General features: G+C 41.4%; 1 protein-coding gene and 1 pseudogene across 7 annotated transcripts in view; one reads left to right on the top strand and one right to left on the bottom strand.

The window, feature by feature from the left end:
• DLG3 (discs large MAGUK scaffold protein 3) overlaps positions 1-27272 on the top strand; it is a 75176-nt gene that overhangs the window by 7337 nt on the left and 40567 nt on the right. For 5 of the 7 annotated variants that reach the window (XM_077145950.1, XM_077145948.1, XM_077145947.1 and 2 more), the window contains 2 exons: positions 707-863; positions 1272-1374. In XM_077145950.1, coding sequence (XP_077002065.1) covers positions 707-863; positions 1272-1374 — 260 coding nt within the window. Of the gene's footprint in view, positions 1-706; positions 864-1271; positions 1375-2091; positions 2280-27272 lie in introns of those variants that run through there. The other 2 variants (XM_077145954.1, XM_077145953.1) reach the window with 2 other exon arrangements.
• On the bottom strand, positions 9626-12583 carry LOC143670980 (negative regulator of P-body association pseudogene; annotated as a pseudogene).

Below are 27272 nucleotides of genomic sequence, written 5' to 3'. Positions count from 1 at the left end.
TTCCGTGTGCGGTGTCTGCTCTTGCCTGATAGCACTGTGACCTTTTATGGAGGGATTCCTTAGGCATGTTTAGTTTTAGTTGTATTATTATCATTATTATTTTTCCATGCTTGCCCCCTCTCTTCAGTTAGACTCCTAAGTTCCTTTTGGGGTCCTGGGATTTCTTTGTCTCTCATATCACTTAACAAGGGTATATAATGGAAACTGGTAACTCAAGTATGTTGTTGGGGAAGGTAGAGGTCATGTTTGAAGGGTGGAATTTTGAGACTATGGAGGAAGCATGTGTAAGAGTACAAATACCCCAGGATGATCCCACTGCCCCTAAGGATTACCCCTTTTCATGACCCAGGTTCCATTACACTGGTTGGCAGGATAGGAGAATCTGGGGAGGACGAGGACCAGTGAGTGTTGGTGTCTAGAGCCCACAGTAGAGTTTGGTTGACCAGACAGAGTAGGAGACTGTCCACTGGGAAGTTGACTCTAAGCTCTCAGTAAGAAGGGAGGGAAGAGGAACTGAAACTTGGCACCTGGCAGGAAAGAGCAGCCAAGCGAGTTTCAGAAGAGAAAGGGAGGGACAGGGTATCATACCGACAGGGATCCATATCCTTACTCCCTACAGCAAGTATGAACCTTGGTTCCAGGCTGGTCCTCATAGGAAAAAGTTTATACATACTTTGTCCTGATCCCTCTCCTCCTTTCCCACCAGAGAGCCCCGCAAGATCATCCTGCACAAGGGCTCCACAGGCCTGGGCTTCAACATTGTAGGAGGAGAGGATGGAGAAGGCATTTTTGTCTCCTTCATCCTGGCAGGAGGCCCAGCTGACCTGAGTGGGGAGCTGCGCAGGGGAGACCGGATCTTATCGGTGAGGAGACAAAGGAGAGGTGGGAGGATGAGAGCTGTGCTAGTCTAAAAGGGAAAAGATGAGACCTTGCTTTCTCTAAGGAATGCTTCCTGAGTTGGGGGAAGGGCTTAGAGCTGGGAAAACTTACCTTCTCTTTACAGATTTCCTTAATAAGGGACAGGAACCAAGAGCAGACTTATCCTTGAGGAGGAAATGAATGTCTCTTGGTTCTTAACCCTGACTGGCATTTGATCTACACAAAAATAATAATGGAGCTGTTGTATCCTTTAGGTTTTGTCTTAGGGGACAAGGATGGGATATTAGGAAAGGCATCCAAATTGGCCTAGGGATGGGCTACCCAGCTTCCTGTTAGGACAGGGGACTCCTTTCTTGCTTTGGGAATGGCTCACAGCTCCTCTCTTTGTACAGGTGAATGGAGTGAACCTGAGGAATGCAACTCATGAGCAGGCTGCGGCTGCTCTGAAACGGGCTGGCCAGTCAGTCACTATTGTGGCCCAGTACAGACCTGAAGGTATGAGAAGAGGCGGTGGGAAGAGATAGTTTGGGGAGGTTAGATTTCTATTAAGGGTTGGCTTTCTGCCATGATAGGTAATGAAGCCATTTGACCAGGTCTCTTCTGCTCTAGTGCAGTAACCTCATCCTTCTCTCTTTCATTCTGGGTAGGGATGGGTTTGGTCAGCTGGGGAGCATCAATAAATACGGTTGTGTTCAGAACCTGCTGTTCAGAGCCTTCTGCAGTGCAGCAGAATGCCAGCAGTGGGCAGCAGCCTCTGGGAGGAAGCATTGAGATTGGGGAGACTGGAAAAAGGGGAGGGGAGGTGGAGGGCTCAGAGGCGAAGGCATGGAACTGGGTCCCCTGGAACAGAAGGAGGGTAGGAAAAAAGGTCCGGCCTAGGGGATCTGGGGCCAGCCTTTAAGAACCCCACTTCCCTCCCCTCATCGTGAAAGACCCACAAACGCGCTAGGAAGGTCTTTGGAGTAAGGGATGGGGAGTTGATTCCCTTTCCCCTGCGGGGGGTTCTTATTTGTAGTCTCATCTGTACCTAGGCTTGGGGGCCGCTTATGCAAATATAGGCGTTCGATTGGCTGGGGCCAGTACAGCCCCAGGTGCAGAGGTGAGCTGCTGGAAGGCACGCCCTGGCTAGCTGGCCGGCGGGGTGGCCATTGGCTGGAAGGGGTGCGGCCTCTAGCCGCAAGCCCCGCCCCCTGACCCAGGAGGAGGGTGCCCGGTGCCCCTCCTTTCCCCCTCGTGCGCCTCAGGCGTCTCCTCCTCCTCCCTTCCCCTCCCTCCTCCCTCCTCCCTCCTCCCGCGCGCCCCGCTTTGTGTCTATGGTCTCCCGCGCGGGACGGAGGGGCCGTCGGGAGCTTGTGCTTCCTCAGGACTAGACCTGGATTCCGATCGCGGCGCCAGGTGAGGTAGGGCGGACGGGAGTCAGACTCCCTCACAGTTCCCTCTAGCCTCTCTTCCGTTCTGTTCTCCGCTTTTCTCTTTTCCAAGACTGCGCCCCCAACTCTGCCTTTCCCTTCCCCCGCTTGCCCCCTGAATCCCTTCGCTGTATGCCTTCCACTCCCTGCACGGCGCGCAGTCTTCTTTCGCGCGGGTCCTGAGGGGCCCCTTCCCGGGACCCCGAGGAACGCCCGCGCGGGGCTGAGAGATCCCCCTGCTTTTCCTCGGCTGGGCCCTGCCTGGCCGTCTTCAGCCCTTGGCCATCACCTCGGCTCACTCGCGAAGCGTGCCCCCTTTCTTGCTCCAGGGCCTCGGCCCTGCCTACAGCCGCTTTTCTGCCGGCAGCTGCGCCCCCAGCAGCTCTCCTGGGATCCCTATCCCCAGAGGAATTTTCTAACCTTTCCCCTCCCCCCTCACGCGTTTCACCACCAAACCTGGCTACCTCTGGGAACACCCGAGATTGGCTTGGTGCTCCCCTTGCCTCCCCCCTTTGTTCGCCAGGCTTTTCCTACTGTTCCTGACTCCCTTTGTCCCTGAGAACTGCTGCTCCACGACTCCCTTGAACACCTAGATCCTGCTGGTCGGTTACTAGGGTGGAGGAAGGGGCCTCTCTCTGGCAGGTGCCCTGGTGCCTGGATGAGAAGAGGAGAGGCGGGGAGCCCTGTTGCCAAGCTGAAGGGGATCAAAAGCTCCTACCTTTGTGCTTTCTGCCCCTCACTCTTGATAGATGCCTCAAGCCAAGAGCCCGAGGGGGAAAGCAAGAAAAGAGAGTCCTGCCAACAGCCACCTTTTGGCACAGACGTTTTGCATGGTGGACGGAAGTGTAGGGAGGTAATAATAGGAGGGCTTGTTGGTCTGCCCTAATGGGAAAGAGGGATGCAAATGGATACTTTGAGTTATTTCTCTCCATGTTTGGTGTTCAGCTTCATGACAAGGAACACACCTTGGGGTTATTGTTTTTATGAGTTATGCGTGTACTGTTTGATTCTTGGCATACAGAAGCAAACGTCTGATTTTTATTAGCGACCAACATTTGTCCATTTCAGGCCCACAACTTAGAAAATGTAAGGTTCTGCAAAGGAAATGGTTTCTCTTGCTTATTTGTGTGTTTGTATGCGTGTGTGTAGGAGAAATGGATGTGTTTCTTTTTGCATGTGCAGGAGAAATTGACGTGTTTCTTTTGGTTTTGTTCTCTAAGGTTGGGCACATGGAAACAATGAATTTAGAATGTCTGGTGGTAGTAAGTTGGAAACTTGTGACTAGAGATCCCAGTCACTTTTTTGGGGGGAATGCAACCTGAACGCATAAAAAAACTGTAGGTTTCCAGGGTAAGGGGATTCCTGCAGAGTTCATTGCCCTCTGAGCTTATTTCTGAGAGTCTGTAATATATGTCGAGGTGCTGTCATTATGTTAGGTCTTTCTACCACTTGTTCCACAAAGCTTTTCTTCTCGTAGGATTTATTGAACCACTGTGCTTAAGGCTCTACCGCCCCAGTCTTTCTTTCTTTGGTTTGGTAAATTCAACAGTGCTGCAACATGCAAAATTTTTTTTTATTGCATTTGAAAATGGACTCCTGGAGACTGGTCCAGAGAGACTATCAAGCATTCCAGTTGGGCTCTGTGTTTTCTTTGATAAAGTGCTAATTTTAAAAAATAAGGACTTCATGGTGATCCTTTTATAAACATATTTAACATTGTTCTTTGGAGGATTGCATCACGGTGGTATTTACAAAATGAATAATCCAAATATATGTCCGTTGGCTAAAATGACAGAGCTTTTGCATATTATTGGCCAAGTCAATGTTCCTTATTTGAATTTTTTTTTCACTTAGAGCTGGAAAGGATCATGCAGTTCAACCCCTCATTGTGCAGACTAGAACAGTGACCTGGAAGCAAGGACATGATGACTTGCCCAAGGTCATGAAGGGAAAGTTGCCAGGGAGGGTCAGCAATCAGTTGAATCCTGAGGGCCACCAGTTGGGACAAAGTCGTGTTTGTGTATACCTGAAAGACCTAAGACATAGTATGTCTTGAAGGGGAATGGGGAAATACCAGAAGAGAGACTAGGGAAAGAGCATGAGAAAAAAATGTGTGTGGAAGGGAGTATTAGAATCATCTCAGTGGCTACTTCATTTGGCAATGAAGTGTCATTACCAAACCAGTGCAGCCTTTAGCTAGATAGTCTTTAGCATGAGAGCTTAAAAAATAGCTTTGGCTAATTAGAGCTATCAGAGTAATAACTTTTCCTCCTTTTTAAAAATGGCTTTATTGCGATTTAATTCGTATGCCGCACAGTTCGTCCCTTTAAAATTATAATTCAGTAGTTTTTAAATATGTTCACAAAGTAGTGCATCCACCACGATCAATTTTAAAACATTTTCGTTACTCCTCTGCTCCTTTTAATACGTAAATGGGGATGGGGGAGGTTATAAGCTTTGGGTGGGTGTTAGGTTTAGGATAGTTGCTTCCTAACATATCTCCCCTGGAGTATCTCCAAGTTGCTGGATGGCAACTTGGTAGGAATGCTCTAACCTAGAGATTCGTTCATATATTTGGTTTGTGGTGGGTTCAATCCAAAAGGAAGTATAGGAGCTATAATCTTTCCGTTTCAACCTTGTATTCTGTCGATCATGGGTGCTTAATAAATATTTTTACAGTGAACCTTTGGAAAATATTAAAATAGAAATACAAGTGCTAAATGATGAGGTACCACAGTGAGAGATGCTGTTTAATAGTTTCATTCCTGATTGCTGCAAACCATTGTGGACACAGAAATCCTACCTATTAGCTAAAAATAGCCTGTTGTTATTGGGCATGTATAATCCTGCTTAAAATTCAGATTGAAAGCTTAAACAACTAGCTCTTGGCAAAGGCTTTCTTCCAATCTGTTCTAAAACAAAATATATATATATATATAATTTTTTTTTCTGTAACTTGTGGAATTGCTGTATCAAGGGAAGGATGGGCTTCATATCATAACATTTTTATTTATGAACATCTCCTACCTTTTTCTATCTACTTACTTTATGTCAGCTTGTTTATAAACTGAGCTAGTATTTTTCTGGAAAACCTTTTGTTTTCACAGTAAAACCTGATCCAGAAATCAGGAGGCGAGCCAGAAATTGGTGCCTAAGGTATCTAAACTGGGAGCTGATCCTTTGTGACCAGTATTTTCAACTGGAATGTAAATCCAGACAAGCTAGGAGCACAGGGAAAGAGAGAAAATGAGAGTTTTCTGAAAATTATTTTAAGGTACTGAATAATCGCTTTCACAATGAAACACCTTCAGGTAAGGCCTGGAAGAGTTAAGCATCAGTGTTGACAATAACTTGAAAGCATAAAGGAGAATTTTTCCTATAACTTTTAAGTGACCATCCCCATCTCCTCCTGTTTGAGAGCAAAGGATGTAAACATAGCTGCTACCTTATCATCATAATCTCTGGAGATCATAGAGGTAACAGTATACCAAGATAAAGAATTAAAAGTCTTGAAACTCCTACTGCCATCCTGAAAGAAGGCTTAGGTAAGGAAGAAAGAAAATTAATTCCTATTAACAAACATTTGTGCACTGCAAATGATTTGAAGGCAGCTACTGTTGTGTTTATCTTTGTGTTCCCAACACTTAGTCCTGAGCTTGGCATGTTATTTGTTGAACTGAATTATCGAGTATTTCTACGTTACAGGTGCTTTTGTAAGCATTAAATTTCAGGATAACTCTGTGGAATGGGTGATATTAGCGCCATTTTACAGATGCAGAAAGTGAGGGTCAGAGAGGTTGAGTGACTTACTCAAGGTTCAGGCGGGGGTCAGACTCAAAACCTGAATTCAAATTTTCTGGGGACTTCTGGTCCAGGGCTTTCTGCCACTGTGCCACAACTACCTGTTACAAAGACATATTTGGAAACAGCCAAAGATACCACTCTGAGACTTTTCAGGTACCAGAAGCTGTTAACAAGTGAAGTAAAACAAACTCCAAATATTAGCATCTTAGCCCTGGCTTCGACAAACTCTTGATCCAAAGGAGGAAATAACCTGGGGAAAGAGCTACTGGGAGCCTGAGGGAGAACCCCTCTCCTGCATAAGTAAAGTGAATTTAGGAAGACTGCTAGGAAATATTGCCGGGTTGGGGGGTGGGGAGCAGAACCTCAGGAGGAGTGCCAAAAGGTGGGAGTTGATTTGCTTGACTTGATAGCAAATGTGTGAAGGCTTAAGTATATTAATACAATAAGTAGGCATTTCTCATTTCATGTGAAATTGAGTTGTCATTCATTTTTTATAACAGCTTTATTGAAATATGATCCACTTGCCATATAATTCACTCATTTAAGGTTTACATTTTAGTTACTTTTAGACTGTTCACAGAGCTGTACACAGCCACAATCAATTTTAGAACAATTTTGTTACTCCAAAAAGAAACCGTGTACTCTTTAGCCTTCACTACCTAATTCCCCCATCCATCTCAGCCCTAGGCAACCACTGATCTACTAATCTGTCTCTATGTATTTGCCTATTTTGGACATTTCATTTAAATGAAATCATACAACATGTGGCCTTTTGTGTCTGCCTTTCACTTAGCATAATGTTTTCGAGGTCCATTCATGGTGTAGCATGTATCAGTACTTCATTCCTTTTTATGGTGGAATAATATTCCATTGTCTGGATAGACCACATCTTATTTATACAGTCACACATTGAAGGGACATTTGGGTTGTTTCCACTTTTTGGCTATAATAAACAACGCTGTTATGAACATTGGTGTACAGGTCTTTGTGTAGACATCTATTTTCAATGTATATACCAAGGAATGTATAATGAAGGGTAGAATGACTGGATCATATGATAACTCTTAAGTTTAACCTTTGGAAGTATGGCCAGACTGCCAAAGGGGCTGTACCATTTTCCATTCCTACCAGCAATGTGTGAAGGTTCAAATTTCTCTCCATCCTAGACAATACTTGTTGATATTTATCTTTTTTATTTTTAATTTAATTTTTTTTTTACTAGAGAGGCTGTGGGTTTAATATCTTTTTGATTCTAGCCATCCTAATGGGTGTGAAATGGTATCTCATTATGGTCTTGATTTGTATTTCCCTGATGGCTAATGGTGTGGAGCATCTTTTCATATGCTCATTGTTTACCATTTGTTTTTGCTTTGCTCCTTCCCCTGATTTGATTCTTACCCTGTTTCCAAATTGACCTGAGACCAGAGCACGCTAACTATGTTATTGCTCAGGTGATTTAGAAGGGAACTGGAGCCAGCTGCCTCATTGTTATCACTTATGTATGTGCTGGAGGGGTTTCAAGCTTGGGTGTAGATAAGTTCAACTAGGAATGCTGATCTGATAAGAACAATAGGACCCACATAAAAAAACAACAATGACTTTATTGATATAAAATTCACAGACAGTGAAATTCACCCATTGAAAGTGTACAATTCAGCAGTTTTTAGAATGTTCACAGTTGGGCAACCAATACCAGAATCCATTTTAAAACATTTTCATCACCCCAAAAAGAAGCCCTGTACACATTAGCTGTCATTCTCTATTCCCCTTTCCCACCCTCAACCCCAGGCAACCACTGTTGTTTTCTGTTGCTATAAATTTGCCTGTTCTGGCCAGTTCAGATAAATGGAATCACTCAATATGTTGTTTTTGTGACTAGGTTCTTTTATTTAGCATGATGTTTTCAAAGTTCATTGATGCTGTAGCATGAATCAGCACTCCATTCCATCTTATTGCCAAATAATATTACATTGTGTGGATATATCACACTTTGTGTATCCACTCACACATTGAAGGCCATTTGGGTTGTTTCCATCTCTTGCTATCATGAATCATGCTACTGTGTACATTCATGTACGAGTTCTTTGTGTGAATATATTTTTCATTTCTCTTGGGTATATACCTAGGAGTAATTCGTTAGGTCATAAAGGTAACTCAACATTTAACATTTTGAGGAATTGCTAGACATTCCCCCCAAACAGCTGTACCCTTTAGGCCCACCTTTTTTTGTAAACTTAGAGAAGGTGAAAAAAAGAAAAGCTTTCTTTCCAGTTTTGTCCCCTTTGGAACTAAATTTCATGTTCATACGTGTGCGTGCACATGTATGCACACATGTGCTAGGCTTTTCTGTATTCCATGTAGCCCAAGGACCGTGGTAGTTGGATTTGGTAGGCATTCTGAACCTAGCTAGGCAGGTGCCTTCTTGTCCTTGTTAGATAGTTTGTGGCAAAATCCTAGGAGCTCTGGTGTCTTTAAAACATCAATTCTCTAGATAGGCTAGAATGACAGAATAAAATATAGTAATGAGAATCAATTAATTCTTATATAGCTTGATAGAACTGCTTTTAAATATGTTGCTTGCTGAAATCTTGATCCCAATATTTATTCTGTTGCTTTGTTTAAAGCTCTAGTCTTATATTCTATGAGTGTAATTGTTTTAATAGGAAAATAGGATAAGTGGAACAATTTGGGCCCACCTTTATCACTGAAAATTTTTTTAAATGCTGATTTTTCTCCCTTTATGTGGCAAATATGTATATAATGTTAAATCCTATGTAAATTATCTTGAAGGAAGAGCCAGGGCCCTGGGTTCTAGTGTGAATTATCTTTAAATAGCTGAATGATCTTGTACCAGTCAACCTCTTTGGGCCTCAGTCTTCTGATCTATGAAATGAGAAACGTGTGCAAAATGATTTCTAATGTTTCTTCTAACTCCAATTCTGTGTTATATAAGCATGAGTGAGTTGTGAATTCAGTTTACAAGTTCCTCTTTTGAACCTAAACTCTAATTAAATTAAAGTTTCTTTGGGCAATAACAGTCTTGCTTTAATAAGGGTCTTATCTTCCCCTCTTCTTTGCTTTCAGTCTCTTGAAATGGACCTTTGTTGACTTTTTTTTTTTTTTTTTTTGCATGGGCAGGCACTGGAAATCGAACCCTGGTCTCCACCATGGCAGGCGAGAACTCTGCCGTTTGTTGACTTTTTTTTTTTGAGATACAAAATTTATTGGGACCTTAATGGATTTATAGAAATTTAAAGATATGCAGTAAAGAATGGGTGTCACCAAAAGAGCGTTGTCAGTTGACTGCTGCATGACGATCTCACAGGCATTATTTGCTCTGGTGAATTCACCATGATTCAGGCTATGGTCTTCAGTCTCACAGATCTATAACTTGATCTTGCCAATGTCTTAGAATTCCTCCAACTTCAGTAAGTGGGATTATGTTGACTACAGCATAAACTTAAAAATCACAACTTCTGGGTACAGGAAATCAGAAAAAACAGGTTGACACTGTTAATAATATTCATCGTATTCATTGGGTGAATTATTTTACAAATGCACCAAGGAAATGGAGTCATACTACAATCTCTCAAAGACTGGTTTGGGGTGGGAGAAGAATACTCTACTACTTCTCCGGAGGAGGAGGGTGCAACTTCAGGCCGGGTGATGCAGGAGGAGGTGCGGAGGGCAGAGGGGTACTGCCTCCATTGGGAGTTCCTTCTGGATAATCCCACCATGGAGCGAGGAGGCAGCGCTTTTTTGGAGGCTTGTTTTCCCACGTGTTTCCAGGTGGGAGTATAGATCTCCTGGAGGCACAAGGTTGGTCCCCCTTAAGGATTATAGAACCTGGTGGGCCCTCGCAAGGCCAAGACCTGAGATGGCCCTGTGTTGACTTTTAACTGAATTTAGGTATCTTAAAAAGCAAAGGCCCTAGAGATTTTGGGATTTTTCTACTTGACGAAATTACATGATATAAAACTTAAATAGACCAAACAAGAATATTAACACATTTTGTATAAATATGTACATTAGGGACCTGGGTACACGACCTTCAGATTTTCAAGGAGAAAGAGAATTTTGCAAATCTTGTGTTAAGTTCTAGAATACTTTAAGAGGTGTTTTGTAAACAGTTGGGAAAAGAAGTGTTGAGCACTAGAAACCAGTATTGGTTCACCAAGATCAAACAAGTCATGTCAGTCTGGCCTATTTTTCTTGATGGACAGGGTTACTGGACTGGTGGAAGAGGCAAATATGATAGTTGTGGTATATAAAGAGTTCAGTGAGGCATTGACAAGACCTCTTGGGTCTACTTGTAGATAGGATAGTAGGTGAGAGTACCTTTAAGTGGATTTGTCTGGAACTGGTTGAATCAGTCCCAAAGGAAAGTGATTAATGAGCAAGCCATAAGATGTGTGGATATGCGTTTCTAGTGCATAGGAGTCCTGACCTTGTCCTTGGGTCTACCCTATTCAGCCTGCCTCCCCCCACCCATCCCAATTATTTATTTTTTTCCTGGATGTACATGTATTAGATTTGTAGAAAATTGGAAAATACCAAAAAACACAAAGGGAAAAAAAAGGAAAATCACCTATAATGCCACCTCCAGCAATAACCTGTTTTATGTGTTTGTGTTTCCTTCTAAACATTTAAATATTTATATTTTATATATCTTAATACATATGTCTCCTTCAAGAATGGGATCATAGTATTTACATACTTTTAAAAAATTCTTTTTTTATTTATGATACATAACTACATACAAACACAAGGATTCTTTTTTAAATTATTTTTTTATTTTTAATTGGCAAACTGAAACAACATATAAATACAAACATTCTGAACATATAAACATTCCATGCATGGTATACAATCAACGGCTCACAATATCATCACATAGTAGTATATTCATCACCATGATAATTTTTTAGAACATTTGCATCACTCCAGAAAAAGAAATTTAAAGAAAAAACTCATACCCCTTACCCCTCCCTCTCACTGACCACTAGTATTTCTATCTACCCAATATTTTTTAATTAATTTATTTTTTATTTATGATATATAAAACACAAACATTCTTATCATATGATCATTCCGTTCTTGTTATTGATAACACTATCATCACATAGTTGTATATTCATCATCATGATCATTTCTTAGAACATTTGCATCAATTCAGAAAATGAAATAAGAAAACAGAAAAAAATTCATATGTACCATACCCCTTACCCCTCCCTTTCGTTGATCACTAGCATTTCAATCTACTAAATTTATTTTATCATTTGTTCCCCCTATTATTTATTTATTTTTAATCCATATGTTTTACTCGTCTGTCGATAAGATAGATAAAAGGAGCATCAGACACAAGGTTTTCACAGTCACACAGTCACATTGTGAAAGCTATATCATTATATAATCATCTTCAAGAAACATGGCTACTGGAACACAGCTCTACATTTTCAGGCACTTCCCTCCAGCCACTCTATTACACTTTAACTAAATAGGTGATATCTATAATGTGTAAGAATAACCCCCAGGATAACCTCTCCACTCTGGAATCTCTCAGCCACTGACACTTTATTTTGTCTCATTGCTCTCTTCCCCTTTTTGGTCTAGAAGGTTTTCTCAATCCCTTGATGCTGAGTTCCAGCTCATTCTAGGATTTCTGTCCCACGTTGCCAGAAAGGTCCACACCCCTAGGAGTCACTTCCCACGTAGAGAGGGAGAGGGCAGTGAGTTTGCTTGTCGGTATTTACATGCTTTTATATCCTTTCTTTTAACTTTTTTATAATTGTATAATATAACATATATGCAAAGCAAAGAAAGAAAAAAGCGGTAAGTTTCAGTGCACTCTTCAACAAGTAATTACAGGACAGATCCCAAAGTTTGTCATGGGCTACCATACCATCCTCTCAGATTTTTCCTTCTAGCTGCTCCAGAACTTTGGAGGCTAAAATATATCCTTTCTTTTAATTTAGCATTATGTCTTTAATATTTTCCTAGGTCATTATATATTCTTTGAAAAAATAGTTTTTAATAGCTAAATAACATACTATCATGCATGCCATAATACATTTAACACATTCCCCTATCAGTGGATATTTAGGTGGTTTCTGATTTTTAGATCTTATAAATAATACTTTGGATATCCTTTTTCAAAAGTTTAAGTGAATCTGATTATTTCCTCAGAATAAGTTCCTTGAATTGAAATTATTGGGTCAAAGGGTACAAACATGTTTGGGGCTTTTGATACATGATGCTGTATTTACCTCCAACCTCACTGACAGCATAAAGGTGTCTATTTCAAGACCCTCACTAACAGAGTTATTTTTAAAAAATCTCTGCACATTCGATAGATAAAAATGTTATTATTTAATTTGTATTTGTATTTTAATTTGCATTTCTTTCGTTAATAGTAGAATTGAGTGATTTGTTTTTGCTTGTGTTTATTGGTCTTTTTTTTGTGTGGCTTGCCTGTTCATACCTTTCCTCATTTCTCTATTGGGGTGTGTTCATTGGTTCTTATTATGTAAAAACTCTACTATTTTTAAATATATTAATATTAAAGAATGTTAATTCTTTGTCATATAGTATGCTTTTCCTCTTATGAACATCAGTGTGCATACACGATGGAACTCAGCATCAAGGGATTGAGAAAACCTTCTAGACCAAAAAGGGGAAGAGAGCAATGAGACAAAATAAAGTGTCAGTGGCTGAGAGATTCCAGAGTGGAGAGGTTATCCTGGGGGTTATTCTTACACATTATAGATATCACCTATTTAGATATCTAAATAGGTAGATAAATAGACAAGCAAACTCACTGCCCTCTCCCTCTCTACGTGGGAAGTGACTCCTAGGGGTGTGGGGTGTGGACCTTTCTGGCAACGTGGGACAGAAATCCTAGAATGAGCTGGAACTCAGCATCAAGGGATTGAGAAAACCTTCTAGACCAAAAAGGGGAAGAGAGCAATGAGACAAAATAAAGTGTCAGTGGCTGAGAGATTCCAGAGTGGAGAGGTTAACCTGGGGGTTATTCTTACACATTATAGATATCACCGATGTCTGTTTGTGTGGTTGCTCTCAGCTCTTCTGGGTATATACCAAGTAGTGCTGTTGCTGGGTCATACAGCAACTAGATATTTAGCTTCCTAAGGAACTGCCAAACTGTCTTCCATAGCAGCTATACCATTATACATTCCTACCAGCAGTGTATAAGTATCCCAATTTGTCCACATCCTCCCCAACATTTATAGTTTACTGTTTGTTTAATAGCAGCCATTCATTCTTATAGTGTAAGGCGGTATCTCATTTTGAAACACAGATTGTTTTTATGTAGTCAAGTCAGTCTTTTCTTTTGTGTATTTTGCCTCTGCATATATGTTTGGAAGGGCCTTCTCTTCCCTGAGAGCAAATAAATGCCCATTTATGTTTTCTTCTAGTTATTTGATGTCTTTGTTTTTACATTTAAAGTCTTAACCTGCCTGGAGTTTATTTATGATGTAAGGTAGAGTCCTACTTTAATTTAGGCTCCAAATTTTTAATGAATTACCTAAGTACCACTTATTAAGTAATGTATCATTTTCCTGTTGTTTTTTTTTTTAACTTTTTTTTAACTTTTAAATTTGAAATTATTTCAAATTTGAAATAATTTCAAATTTATGGGGTGGTTGCAAAAATAATACAAAACCCATGCAGAGAACTCCAACATACCTCCCTCTAGATACCCAGATACATCAACTTTTTTTGTTGCATAGTATAACATATATACAAAGCAAAGAAATAAAAAAGAAAGTAGTTTTCAAAGCATTCTTCAAAAAGTAAGGTTACAGGATAGAACCCACAGTTTGTCATAGGCTATCATATGATCCGCTCATATTTTTCCATCTATGTGCTTTAGAATATAGGAGGCTAGAGGGCTTAAATACTTTTTTTTCCATTTTTGTGAGCAATAACATATACAAAAAAGCTATAAATTTCAATGCACAGCACCACACTTAGTTGTAGAACATATTTCAGACTTTTACATGGGTTACAATTTCAGGTTTTTACTTCTAGCTGCTCTAAGATACTGGAGACTAAAAGAGATATCAAATTTAATGATTCAGCATTCATATCCATTTGTTAAGTCCTATCTTCTATGTGTAATTCCACCATCTCCTTTGATCGTTCCATCCCTCTCTTTGAGGTTGTTTTGGTTATAGCAATTCTAAATTTTTGCTGTTGGAAGGGTCTGTTACTAATATGGGGTAGGAAGATGGAACTATCTGATGTTCTCAAGAGTCTGGGCTAGGTTTCAGGACTTATCTGGACAAGGGACCCATCTGGAGGTTGTGGGTTTCTGGAAACTTACTCTAGTGCCTGCAACCCTTGGGGAATCTTATTTATTGCCCTAGGTGTTCTTTAGGATTGCCTGGAATGGTCCTGTTTGGGGTTTGGCAGGTTATGATAGGTAGCAAGGTCTACCTGAAGCTTGCATAAGAGCAACCTCCAGAGTAGCCTCTCAGCTCATTTGAACTCTCTCTGCCACTGATACTTTATTAATTGCACTTCTTTTCCCTCTTTTGGTCAGGATGGAATTGTTGATCCCACAGTGCCAGGCCTGAATTCATCCCTGGGAGTTATCTCCCACGTCGCCAGGGAGACTTGCACCCCTGGATGTCATGTCCCATATAGAGGCGAAGGCAATGATTTCACTTGCAGAGTTGGGCGTAGAGAGACTGAGGCCACATCTGAGAAACAACAGAGGTCTTCCAGAAGTAACTCTTAGGCTTGCCTATAGTTAGTCAAAGCTTCTCCGCTAACTACATAAGCTTCACAAGAGTAAGCCTCATGATTGAGGGCACAGCCTATTGAATCGGGTGTCCCTAAGGTTTGACACAGTATCAGGGGATTCCCTGATGGAGAGGTTTAATAGTTCCCTAGTCTTTCTCCCCTCTCTCAGGGGACTTTGCCAATACTATTTGGTTATCTGCTTAATATACTCTAGGATATTTCTAGGCATTACAATAATCTATACAGGATTAAAAGACCTCTTATTGTGTGTTTCCTGTATTTCAGTTGTTTGAATGAGCTATACAGATAGGTTGAATTAGATTATGTGCTACAGAAAATTTCAGTTCCAGATCCATCAACTTTAAAAAATTTTTTATTGACAAATCTTCACACACATACAGTCCATGCATGTGTGCAAATGTTGGCTCACAATGTCATCACATAGTTCTGTCATCACCATAATCATTTTTCAGAACATTTGCATCACTCCAGAAAAAGAAATAAAAAGAGAGAAGAAAAATTCAGACACCCCATAGCCCTTATGCCTCCCTCTCATTGAACACTAGTAATTCCATCTACCCATTTATTTTACCCCTTATCCTCCCTATTATTTATTTATTTTAATCTGTATTTTTTTACTCATCTGTCCATACCCTAGATAAAAGGAGCATCAGACACAAGGTTTTCATAATCACACAGTCACTTTAGAAAAGTTATATCTTTATACACTCATCTTCAAGAAACATGGCTACTGGAACACATCTCTACAGTTTCAGGCATTTCCCTCTGGCCTCTCCAATATACCTTCACTAAAAAGGTAATATCTATATACTGCATAAGAATAACCTCCAGGATAACCTCTCGACTCTGTTTGGAATCTCTCAGCCATTGACATTTTATTTTATCTCATTTCTCTCTTCCCCCTTTTGGTCAAGAAGGCTTTCTCAATCCCTTGATGTCAGATCCTGACTCATCCTGGGAGTTTTGTCTCACATTGCCAGGGAGATTTACACCCTTGGGAGTCATGTCCCATGTAGATGGGGGGAGGGCAGTGAGTTTGCTTGCTGTGTCAGCTTAGAGAGAGAGAGAGGCCACATCTGAGCAACAAAAGATGTTCTCTGGGGGTGACTCAGGCATAATTTTAAGTAGGCTTAGCCTGTCCTTTGCAGGAATAAGTTGCATAGGGGCAAACCCCAAGATCGAGGGCCCGGCCTATTGATTTGGTTGTTTCCACTGCTTGTGAGACTATCAGAAATTCTCCAAATGGGAAAGTTGAATATTTCCTCCTTTCTCCCCAGTCCCCCAAGGGAACTTTGCAAATACGTCTTTATTCACTGTTCAAATTACTGTGGGATTTATGGGACACCACACTAACCTGGAGAAACCAACAAAATCTCATGCCCTATTCAAGATTGCATGTACTTGTGGTGGTCAACTGAACTGACCGTAAAGTTAAATTAGGTAACGTGCTACCCAAAATATAAATTTTGCACCAAATAAACATTTTTCCCTTTAGTCTCATACAGAAGTTGAAGTTTTAAAATATGAACCATATCATCCTTTACCCAGTATTCTGCAAATCTATCAACATTTTGCTTTATTTGCCATGTCATTCTGTCTTTTTCTCATTTTCTTGTTGTTTTGAAGTGCTACCTTATATGAATAAAATTCTTTTACACACACACATAACATTTGATTTTGGGGTTTCTTATGTTGTTCTGTGATCTGTTTGTCTATTCCTGCATCAGATCACACTGTTACTTATAGCTTTGTAAAACATTTTACTATCCTGTAGTGCAAGCACCCCATTCCCACCCTCACTCTCAATCCCCACGCCAGTTCTTGAATGGCCAACCTATAATGTTTTACTCTGGGATTATCAGTTGCTGAAAAATGACCACAGGTGGTTTGACAAATATAAACTAGCAGTGTCTTTCTCTAGGTCACATTTTCTGGGTTCCTTCCACAGAAACTTTGCCTAAAAGAGAACTTGAATCTAGACTCCTCATTTATCTAGTAAAATACAGAAACAGGTTACATTAACACAGGTTAGGAAGCTTAACCATAAGATGTGTATATTTCCAACCTCTTATACCCAGGTCTCAGACCTAAGCCAGTGTTGAGAGCCAGGGCCTCTGTCCTAAGAGACAGGCCAGCCCCCTTTGGGAAAGGATCACGCTTCCCCCATTCTACAGACACTTAGTAGAGGCAGATCCACTTAGGCAGGGCCAGATCCAGATTTTGGGGGCCTGATTCTGATACAATATGAGGGGCAATCTTTCAGGAAAAAACAAAGAATTATGAATAAAAATTGTGAAGAAAGAAAATAATTACTTAGAAAAAAGAGATTGCATATGTTTCAGTCACTATGTTGCAACATCTCTGTTAAATGGAAAAAGAGTGTTGTGAATGAGCACCCACCACCTTCAGAGCAGGGAAAGATATTTTCTGTGTTTGTTCTCATGTTTTCTGGATAGGGTGTTTTGTCTTGGGCAGTTCTTACGTATACTTTGGTTTATGGATTAAAGGAGCCAAAAGCTTTTTGTTAATCTTGCATTTGAACATTATGAAATTCCCCTGAAATAGCAAAAAGCTTAGCCTGATCTGCTTGAGTGATCAGAAATAGGTAAGAAGGACTAATGGCAAGGTCTTGTGAATGCTTTTTCTAAGCTTGATGTGAGGTTAACACATTTTTCATTGCTCTCATTTCAGACCAGGTGCCTGAATGTAATGAAACCTCTATATGGCATGGCACTTTTATCTAGTAGTTCTTCCTGCATCCTCACTAAGGTCTTTGGGGGACAAAAGTATTCCGTCAGTGGGGAGAAACTGGAATATTTTATGGAGTGATAATCTGGCATCCCTTGTTTTAGTTCCACTTCTAGTATCCTTCAGGATGCTATCCAGAAAGCTGCTATATTGTATGTATGGCCGAGGAAGCACATTCTGACAGTTCAGGAAACAAAACAATGACACCCAGGTTTCTGTTTTGGATTAATCAGAGTTCTGAGCCCATAGTTTTAGTAATAGAGCAGAAATGCTTTTCCCCCAAGCAATACTTGCCCACTTCAAGGTCTGTTTGCCACTTTTCTGCCCTCTTATGTAACCTTAAATTCTTTTTGCAATTTCTGCTCATTGGTTTGGCATTTTTTTTAATCCAAAGAGCTTAGTGTCATTGGCAAATGTGAAGATCTCTCTCTTCTAGATTGTATAAGAAATTAAATTAGACCAAATACCAGATTGATTCCTTATTGGGCCTCAACTAATTTGGCTATAAAATCAAATTGGAAGGGTACCTTGGGAGCTGTCTAGTTTTAGAGGTGTTGGATTCTTTAAATACTGGGGCCTATAATTAGAAACTAACTGGAGTAATAGGCTTCATAATTATTTTATGGAGACAAGTGAGTAATTCTTAGAAATGTTGTGATATTCAGAAATTAATATACTTTTCTCTATAATAACAGGGAGCTTCTTGAGGGACTTATTTTATTTTCAGCTTGGCCATTTCTATTGAAAACATGTGCCATAGTGTTAGAAAAGATAATTATAATTCAGACATATCCTGAGGGTTTGCACTCCAAAAGCATTATAGAAGCCTAAAACATAATTCACACTCATCAAATTCTGTGACTCTCTTCTGAGGCAGTAACTTCATTTCCACCATAGTTCTGTAATTTTTCACAATTGGTATTTCCTTTGAGTTTAAGGCAGTTAGTTCAGCAATGGTAAATGAGGGCTGCATGAGTCTCAGATTTGAACACCTGCAAACTTCCATAAGAAAAAATGAGCTTTTTGGGCAGTGGTTGACTCCTTTCAGATTTATAGCCAACTTAAACAGGAGCTATTATTCAGCCATATCTTCCTGATTCCATACTTGTGTGGGGACTCAAGGTCAGCAAGTTACATTTCTCTTTCTTGTTTTGATTTGTATCCCCCCATTGTTCCTACCTGTCACAATCTCTGTGTGTCTGAGGTTTGTCATCCAGTGGTCTCCCCAGCTTTGTTGTCATTTTCAAATTTGATACGGATGGCTTTTATTTTATTTTGTAGTTCTTCCTTTTTGTATCTTCATTGAAAGGCTGTATGGCATCCAGAGTAAGTGCCTTTTGTTGCTACCCTTTGTCTCCTGTCTCTGCAACATTTTTTTTTTTATCCATAATCAAATAGTGCCAAATAAATTTCCTGTAGGTTGAGACACTGGGTACCTTTCAGCTTTTCCAAACTAATGACAGATGTCATTTTTTATTCACAGAAGAAAATCTTTCTGTCATTAAGGTGAATGGTTTTGAGAGCAGAGTCTTAGAGGGAAGATAGATTTACAGGCTTGGGTGTGTGTTCAGTTTGTATTAGTGAGTATTCCAATTTCAGTCTCCTTTGATGCTTTATTAGGCTATTAACTATATCTTGAAACCTCTGACATGTCAGTATTTTGCAGAAGTGGTTTGTGGTTTTGTTGGTCAGTTTTTAGCACTTCTGGGGTGGCTAGAAGTAGAAAGTTTATATATTTTTTTATTATGTTTGTTGCTGAGGACCCAGTCTTTAAGAATTACATGGTCCAGGTTTGTCCATTAGATAGCTATATCAGTGAATTCAATAAAAGTTTGAATCGACAGGGGTGCAGATCGTCATGCTAAACTTTGAGAAGGAAACAAAAAAATAACATTAAGGCGATTATAGTTTAGTAAAGGAAATGACATCACCACAAATTCTGGACACTAAAGATAGAGGAGTGTTGGGAGAGGGTGTCTGGAAACCATGTTAGATGAAAAATGGTTGAAGGAAGTAACAGTATTTAGCCTGGAGAAGATACAACTTATTTTTAGTTTACAATGGCCATTCTTGATTATGGGGGATACTGTCCTATCTTTTCCTAGTATCCCAGGCAACAAAAGTTGCCTTTGATCCTCTCTCATCCTGCATCTAAACAGATGTCAAATTTTATCTCTTCTAACTGCAACGTATTTCTTGGTTCTTGTCCTTTCTTTTTGTTCTCATTGCCCCCATACTATGTCAGGCCTTTGACGTTCTTGTCTGTTCGAGTACTGTACTGTCTCTCTTATCTCCCTCTGTCCTCCATTCTGCTAAACACTCCCAGAATAATCTTCCTCCAAACTTTGTTCTAATTGTATCACTCTTCTATTTAGACTTCCCATAGCCTAGGGAGTCTGGCCCCAACCTGACATCACATCTTTACATCTGGCCCCAACCTGACGTCACATCCTCTTCCCTCTTTTACACTATACCTTGTACTCATTCTGTTCAATTCATTTTATTCAACAGTCTTGGAACCTGCATCAGCTTTCTACAACCTTCTTTAAACTGTTCCTTCATACTATTAGGAAGAATAGAACCCAACTTGTTTATGCTATTTAGACACCAAAATTAGGATCAGCTAGCAGAAGAGGATGGCCTTTAACCCAAGAACTTTCTCTTGAGTTGTGTTGTGTAATAATTAAGAATTAGAGATCATTACAGTGTTAGACATGTTTGAGAAGATGCTAGAGGACTAGCTGGTTTGGATGTCATCAAAGTAGGGGCTGCTTATACTAGCGGCTGCAGGGGATACACAAAAGAAATAGAAAGCATGTTCCTCTGTTGTCAAGAAACTTAAATCTAGATGAGACACCATATAATCTCCCCACAATAGCCAAAGAGATAAAACACCACACACATACACACACACACACACACCTGATCATGTTGTTCCTTTACTTAAAACCTATCAGTGGGCTGTTAGGGAAATGCAAATCAAAACCACAATGAGATATGTTCTTACACCCACCAGAATAGCCATTATCAATAAAACAGAAAATGACAAGTGCTGGAGAGGATGTGGAGAAAGAGTCACACTTATCCACTGTTGGTGGAAATGTCAAATGGTACAACCACTGTGGAAGGCAGTTTGGCGGTTCCTTCAGAAGCTAAGTATAAAATTGCCATACGACCTGGTAATACCACTGCTAGGTATCTACTCAGAGGACATGAGGGCAAGGACACAAATGAACATTTGCACACCAGTGTTTATAATAGCATTATTTACGATTCCCAAGAGATGGAAACAGCCTGAATGTCCATCAACAGACAGTGGCTAAACAAGCTGTGGTAGTTCATACAATGAAGTATCATGCAGTTGAAAGACAGAATAAAGTCATGAAGTATATAACAACGTGGATGAACCTTGAGGACATGCTGAGTGAGATTAGCTGGAAACAAAAGGACAAATACTGTATAGTCTCACTGATATGAACTAACATTAATGAATGAACTTGGAGAATTTCATTTAAGAACAGAGGCCATTAGGAATAGAAATAGGGTAGATATTGGGTAACTGGAGCTGAAAAGATACAGATTGTGCAACAGGACTGATTGTAAAAATTCAGAAATGGAGAGCACAATACTACCTAATTGTAGCACAATAATATAAGCACACTGAATGAAGCTGAATGTGACTATGATTGAGGGAGAAGGGCTGAGGGCACGCATGAAATCGGAAGGAAAGAGACGGTATAACTTAGGAATGCCTAGAGTGGTCAGTGATGATGATTAAATGCACAAATATAAAAACGTTTTTGCATGAGGAAGAGCAAATGAATGTCAACATTGCAAGGGGTTGAAATGATGGTACACCAGAAAAAGTACAATCAATGCAAGCTAGGTTCTGTAATCAACAGGAACGCTGTAATATGATTCCACTGAATGTAACAAAGGCAGTATGCCAAAACTAAATGTAGGCAGGCGGGGGGGGGGGCATGGGAGAAGGGTATGGACTCTGTAAGTAAAGGAAATGTCTTCAAATAGATTGTGGTGGCTAAGGTATGTCTATTTACTTAGATTGGATTGTATGATACATGAATAAAATTCTTTAAAAATGAAAAAAAAACCTGTCAGTGGCTTCTTCCCATTATTCTTAGAAAAAAGGCAAAAATCTTTATATAGGCCTTAAGGCCTTGTATGATCGGACCCCTTTCTGCCTTCCTAGTCTGATCCCCTGCTACTACCCCCTACTTTCCTGTGCTCCACATGCTTTGTACCCTCACATATTACTGTTCTTCTGTCTGGAATTTTTTCTTCACACACACCCCCACTGTTGCTCTGGCTAGCTCTTCATCCTTAAGGGCTAAGATTAAATGTCATTTCCTCAGAGAAACCTTTGTGGACAAGCCCCCACCCCTACCCCCCTGCCCCCCTTCTCAGTAGGTTAGGTCATCCTTTTATTCCTTCTCTTAGCATATGTCATGGTTAGGGACAGGTGTCAACTTGGCCAAGTTGTGGTACCTGTTCATCTGATTGAGCAAGCGCTGGCCTGTCTGTTGCAATGAGGACATTTCATAGGATTAGGTCATGATCACATCAGCTACATCCACAGCTGATTCCATTTGTAATCAGCCAAAGGGGAGTGTCTTCTACAATTAGTGATGCTAAGTGCAATCATGGGAAGCCTTTTAAGGGGGACTCAGAGGAGACAGGTTCCATTCCTGCTTTGGCTGGTGAGCCTCTCCTGTGGAGTTCATCCAGGCCATCCATCGGAGTCATCGGCTTCGTAGCCTGCCCTGTGGATTTTGGACTCTGCGTTCCTACAGTCACGTGAGACACTTTCATAAATTTTATATTTGCAAGTGTTCCCTGTTGATTCTGTTTCTCTAGAGAACCCTAACTAATACATCTTGGTACCAGGAGTGGTTCTTAAGGAACAGAATCTTAAAAATGGGTTTTTATGAATGGTTTTCTACTCTGACTGGGCTCAGAGACACTAAGGACTCTGATTCCCGTAATCAGAATCACACTCCCAATCCATGGAGTGAGTTGGCAAAGGAGATAGTCAAAATATCATCATTCGATTCTCCTAATGCTTTGCTTGTACGAAGCCAGACTCTGGGGGATAATGTTTTTGACACCTTTACAGAGTTTTGTAGAAATAAGAGTTATAGAGATGTTGGTTGGTTGTTGTTAGATACACTGTCTACATTAAAGGGTGAAAGGGATGGGTTTAAGGCTTCAAACAAGAAGCTTAAGTGCTGTCTGAAAGATGTAGAGGTTTCTATGAGTATCCTGAAGGAAAATTTTATTTCCTGTAGCCGTAGACTTGAGATCTCTGAAAATCAGACTCAGAATCTTATTGTTAGAGTAGCAACTTTACAACGTAAACTGAAATCTCAGTCTTGCATGGTGTCTGCCATTAAAGTGAGGGCATTGATTGGAAAGGAGTGGGACCCTGAAAAATGGGATGGTGACATATGGATTGATAATGATGTTGGGGGTGAGGTTGAAACCCTAGATCATGCTGAGCCTTCTTTAGATAACCCTGTAATAGTCTGCCCTGAGGACATAGCCGCCCCACCTCCAGCTTGCCTTGAGGAATTGGCCACCCAACCTCCTCCTGAAGAGATTAGCCCTAGAGTTATTAATCCTGTTTCACCAGATGAAACTGCAAATGAAAGCCCTGAAGCAAATGGCTTGGAAGATATTTCTAATTCTTTTCATGACCCACCCCCACCACCCCTCATTTCTTCTGGACCTATAACTAGACTAAAGTCCCAACAGGCCCCTAAAGGTGAGGTACAAAGTATCACACATGAAGAGGTACGTTATACTCCAAAAGAACTGTGTGAGTTTTCCAATTTATATAGACAGAAATCAGGGGAATATGTGTGGCAATGGATTTTAAGGGTGTGGGATAATGGTGGGAGGAATATAAGGCTGGATCAGGCTGAATTTATTGATATGGGCCCACTAAGCAGAGATTCTGCATTCAATGTTATAGCTAGAGCAGTTAGAAAAGATGTTAACAGCTTGTTTGGATGGTTGGTTGAAACATGGATCAAAAGGTGGCCAACATTACCTGAGGTTGAAATGCCAGAACTGCCCTGGTATAATGTAGATGAGGGGATCCAGAGGCTTAGAGAGATTGGGATGTTAGAGTGGATTTATCATGCAAAGCCTGCTCTTACACCCCAGGAATGCAGAGGATGCACCTTTTACCAGAACAGTGAGAAATAAGTTTGTGAGACTAGCACCATCATCCCTCAAGAGCTCTGTGGTTGCACTTCTCTGTAGGTCAGATATTACTGTAGGAACTGCTGTCACTGAGCTGGAATCCTTAAACACAATGGGGATGACAGGATCCCGAGTTGGCAGAAGCCTGGTGGCAGCACTTAATCACCAAAGACAGGGTAGACTCAGCTATTATAATAGACAACAAACTCAAAGGAGGCATCAAAATTATATGACACGCAGAGATTTGTGGCATTGGCTAGTAAATCATGGGGTGCCTAGAAATACAATAGAAGGGCAGTCTACTAAATTCTTGTTGGAGCTGTATAAACAAAAGAGTTCTAGGTCAAGGGAACAGAAGTCTAACCTGAATTACAAAAACACAGAGTCACGGCCCTTTAATCAATTTCCAGACTTGAAACAGTTTACAGACCCTGAGCCCCTTGAATGAAGGGGAGACCAGGTCCCTATGGGGGAGAAACCTGTAACACTGCCACAAATTTATACTGTTAACCTTCCTCTAAGTCTTCCCCAGGGAGACCGACGGCCTTTTACCAGGGTAACTGTGCATTGGGGAAAAGGAAATGATCAGATATTTCGGGGATTATTAGACACTGGTTCAGAAGTGACATTAATTCCAGGGGACCCAAAACGTCACTCTGGACCACCAGTCAGAGTGGGGACTTATGGAGGCCAGGTGGTCAATGGAGTTTTAGCTCAGGTCCGTCTCACAGTGGGTCCAGTGGGCCCCTGGACCCATCCTGTAGTAATTTCCCCAGTTCCAGAATGTATAATTGGCATAGACATACTGAGCAACTGGCAGAATCCCCACGTTGGTTCTCTAACTCGTGCAGTGAGGGCTATTATGGTGGGAAAAGCCAAGTGGAAGCCACTAGAACTGCCCCTACCAAGCAAAATAGTAAATCAAAAGCAATACCGTATTCCTGGAGGGATTGCAGAGATTACTGCCACTCTTAAGGACTTGAAAGATGCAGGGGTGGTGATTCCCACCACATCCCCATTCAACTCTCCTATTTGGCCTGTGCAGAAAACAGATGGGTCTTGGAGAATGACAGTGGATTATCGTAAACTCAACCAGGTGGTAACTCCAATTGCAGCTGCTGTTCCAGATGTAGTATCATTGCTTGAGCAAATCAATACATCCCCTGGTACCTGGTATGCAGCTATTGATCTGGAAAATGCTTTTTTCTCAATAGCTATTAGTAAGGACCACCAGAAACAGTTTGCTTTCAGCTGGCAAGGTCAGCAATATACTTTCACTGTCCTACCTCAGGGGTATATCAACTCTCCAGCCCTATGTCATAGTCTTGTTCGCAGAGACCTTGATTGTTTCTCCTTCCCACAAGACATCACACTGGTCCATTATATTGATGATATCATGTTGATTGGACCTAGTGAGCAAGAAGTAGCAACTACTCTAGATTTACTGGTAAGGCATTTGCGTGTCAGAGGATGGGAGATAAATCCAACAAAAATACAGGGGCCTTCCACCTCAGTAAAATTTCTAGGTGTCCAGTGGTGTGGGGCATGTCGAGATATTCCTTCTAAGGTGAAGGATAAATTGCTGTATCTGGCCCCTCCCACAACCAAAAAAGAGGCACAACGCCTAGTTGGTCTTTTTGGATTTTGGCGACAACATATTCCTCATTTGGGTGTGCTACTCTGGCCCATTTATCAAGTGACCAGAAAAACTGCTAATTTTGAGTAGGGACCTGAACAAGAGGAGGCTCTGCGACAGGTTCAGGCTGCTGTGCAAGCTGCTCTGCCACTTGGGCCATACGATCCAGCAGATCCAATGGTGCTGGAAGTGTCAGTGGCAAATAGAGATGCTGTCTGGAGCCTTTGGCAGGCCCCTATAGGATAATCACAACGCAGACCCTTAGGATTTTGGAGCAAAGCCTTACCATCTGCTGCAGATAACTACTCTCCTTTTGAGAAACAGCTTTTGGCCTGCTACTGGGCCTTAAGAGACTGAACGCTTAACCATGGGCCACCAAGTTACCATGAGACCTGAGTTACCTATCATGAATTGGGTGTTGTCTGACCCACCAAGCCATAAAGTTGGGTGCGCACAGCAGCACTCTATTGTAAAGTGGAAATGGTATATACGAGATAGAGCCAGAGCAGGTCCTGAAGGCACAAGTAAGTTACGTGAAGAAGTGGCACAAATGCCCATGGTTTCCACTCCTGCTGCCACATTACCTTCTCTTTCCCAGACCAGAGCTATGGCCTCTTGCGGAGTTCCTTACAGTGAACTGACTGAGGAAGAGAAAACTCGGGCCTGGTTTACAGACGGTTCAGCACGATATGCAGGTACCACCCGAAAGTGGACAGCTGCAGCATTACAACCCTTTTCTGGGGTGTCCTTGAAGGACAGTGGTGAGGGGAAATCCTCCCAGTGGGCAGAACTTCGAGCAGTGCACCTGGTTGTTCATTTTGCTTGGAAGGAAAACTGGCCAGATGTGCGTTTGTATACTGACTCATGGGCTGTTGCTAATGGTTTGGTTGGATGGTCAGGGACTTGGAAAGACCATAATTGGAAAATTGGTGACAAAGAGGTCTGGGGAAGAAGTATGTGGATAGACCTTTCTGAGTGGGCTAAAAACATGAAGATATTTGTGTCCCATGTGAATGCACACCAGAGGGTGACTTCAGCAGAGGAAGATTTTAATAATCAAGTGGATAAGATGACCCGTTCTATGGATACCAGTCAGCCTCTTTCCCCAGCAACTCCTGTTATTGCCCAATGGGCTCATGAACAAAGTGGTCATGGTGGTAGGGATGGAGGTTATGCATGGGCTCAGCAACACGGAATTCCACTCACCAAGGCTGACCTGGCTACAGCCACTGCTGAGTGCCCAATCTGCCAGCAGCAGAGACCCATACTCAGCCCCCGATATGGCACCATTCCCCAAGGTGACCAGCCAGCTACATGGTGGCAGGTTGATTACATTGGACCACTCCCTTCATGGAAGGGGCAGCGATTTGTTCTAACTGGAATAGACACATACTCTGGATATGGGTTTGCTTTCCCTGCACGCAATGCTTCTGCCAAAACTACTATCCGTGGGCTTACAGAATGCCTTATCCCTCGTCATGGTATTCCACATAGCATTGCTTCGGATCAAGGAACACACTTCACAGCAAATGAAGTGCGGGAATGGGCACATGCTCATGGAATTCTCTGGTCTTACCATGTTCCCCATCATCCAGAAGCTGCTGGATTGATAGAACGGTGGAATGGCCTTTTGAAAACTCAATTACGGTGCCAACTAGGTGGCAAAAACTTGAAAGGCTGGGGTAATGTTCTCCAGGAAGCTGTGTATGCTCTGAATCAGCGTCCACTGTATGGTGCTGTTTCTCCCATAGCCAGGATCCATGGGTCCAGGAACCAAGGGG

This window comes from Tamandua tetradactyla, chromosome X (genome assembly GCF_023851605.1).
Source record: "Tamandua tetradactyla isolate mTamTet1 chromosome X, mTamTet1.pri, whole genome shotgun sequence".
Classification (NCBI taxonomy): Eukaryota; Metazoa; Chordata; class Mammalia; order Pilosa; family Myrmecophagidae; genus Tamandua; species Tamandua tetradactyla.
The sequence above is the reverse complement of the archived record's forward strand: the minus strand, read 5'-3'. Positions and strand labels throughout refer to the sequence as shown.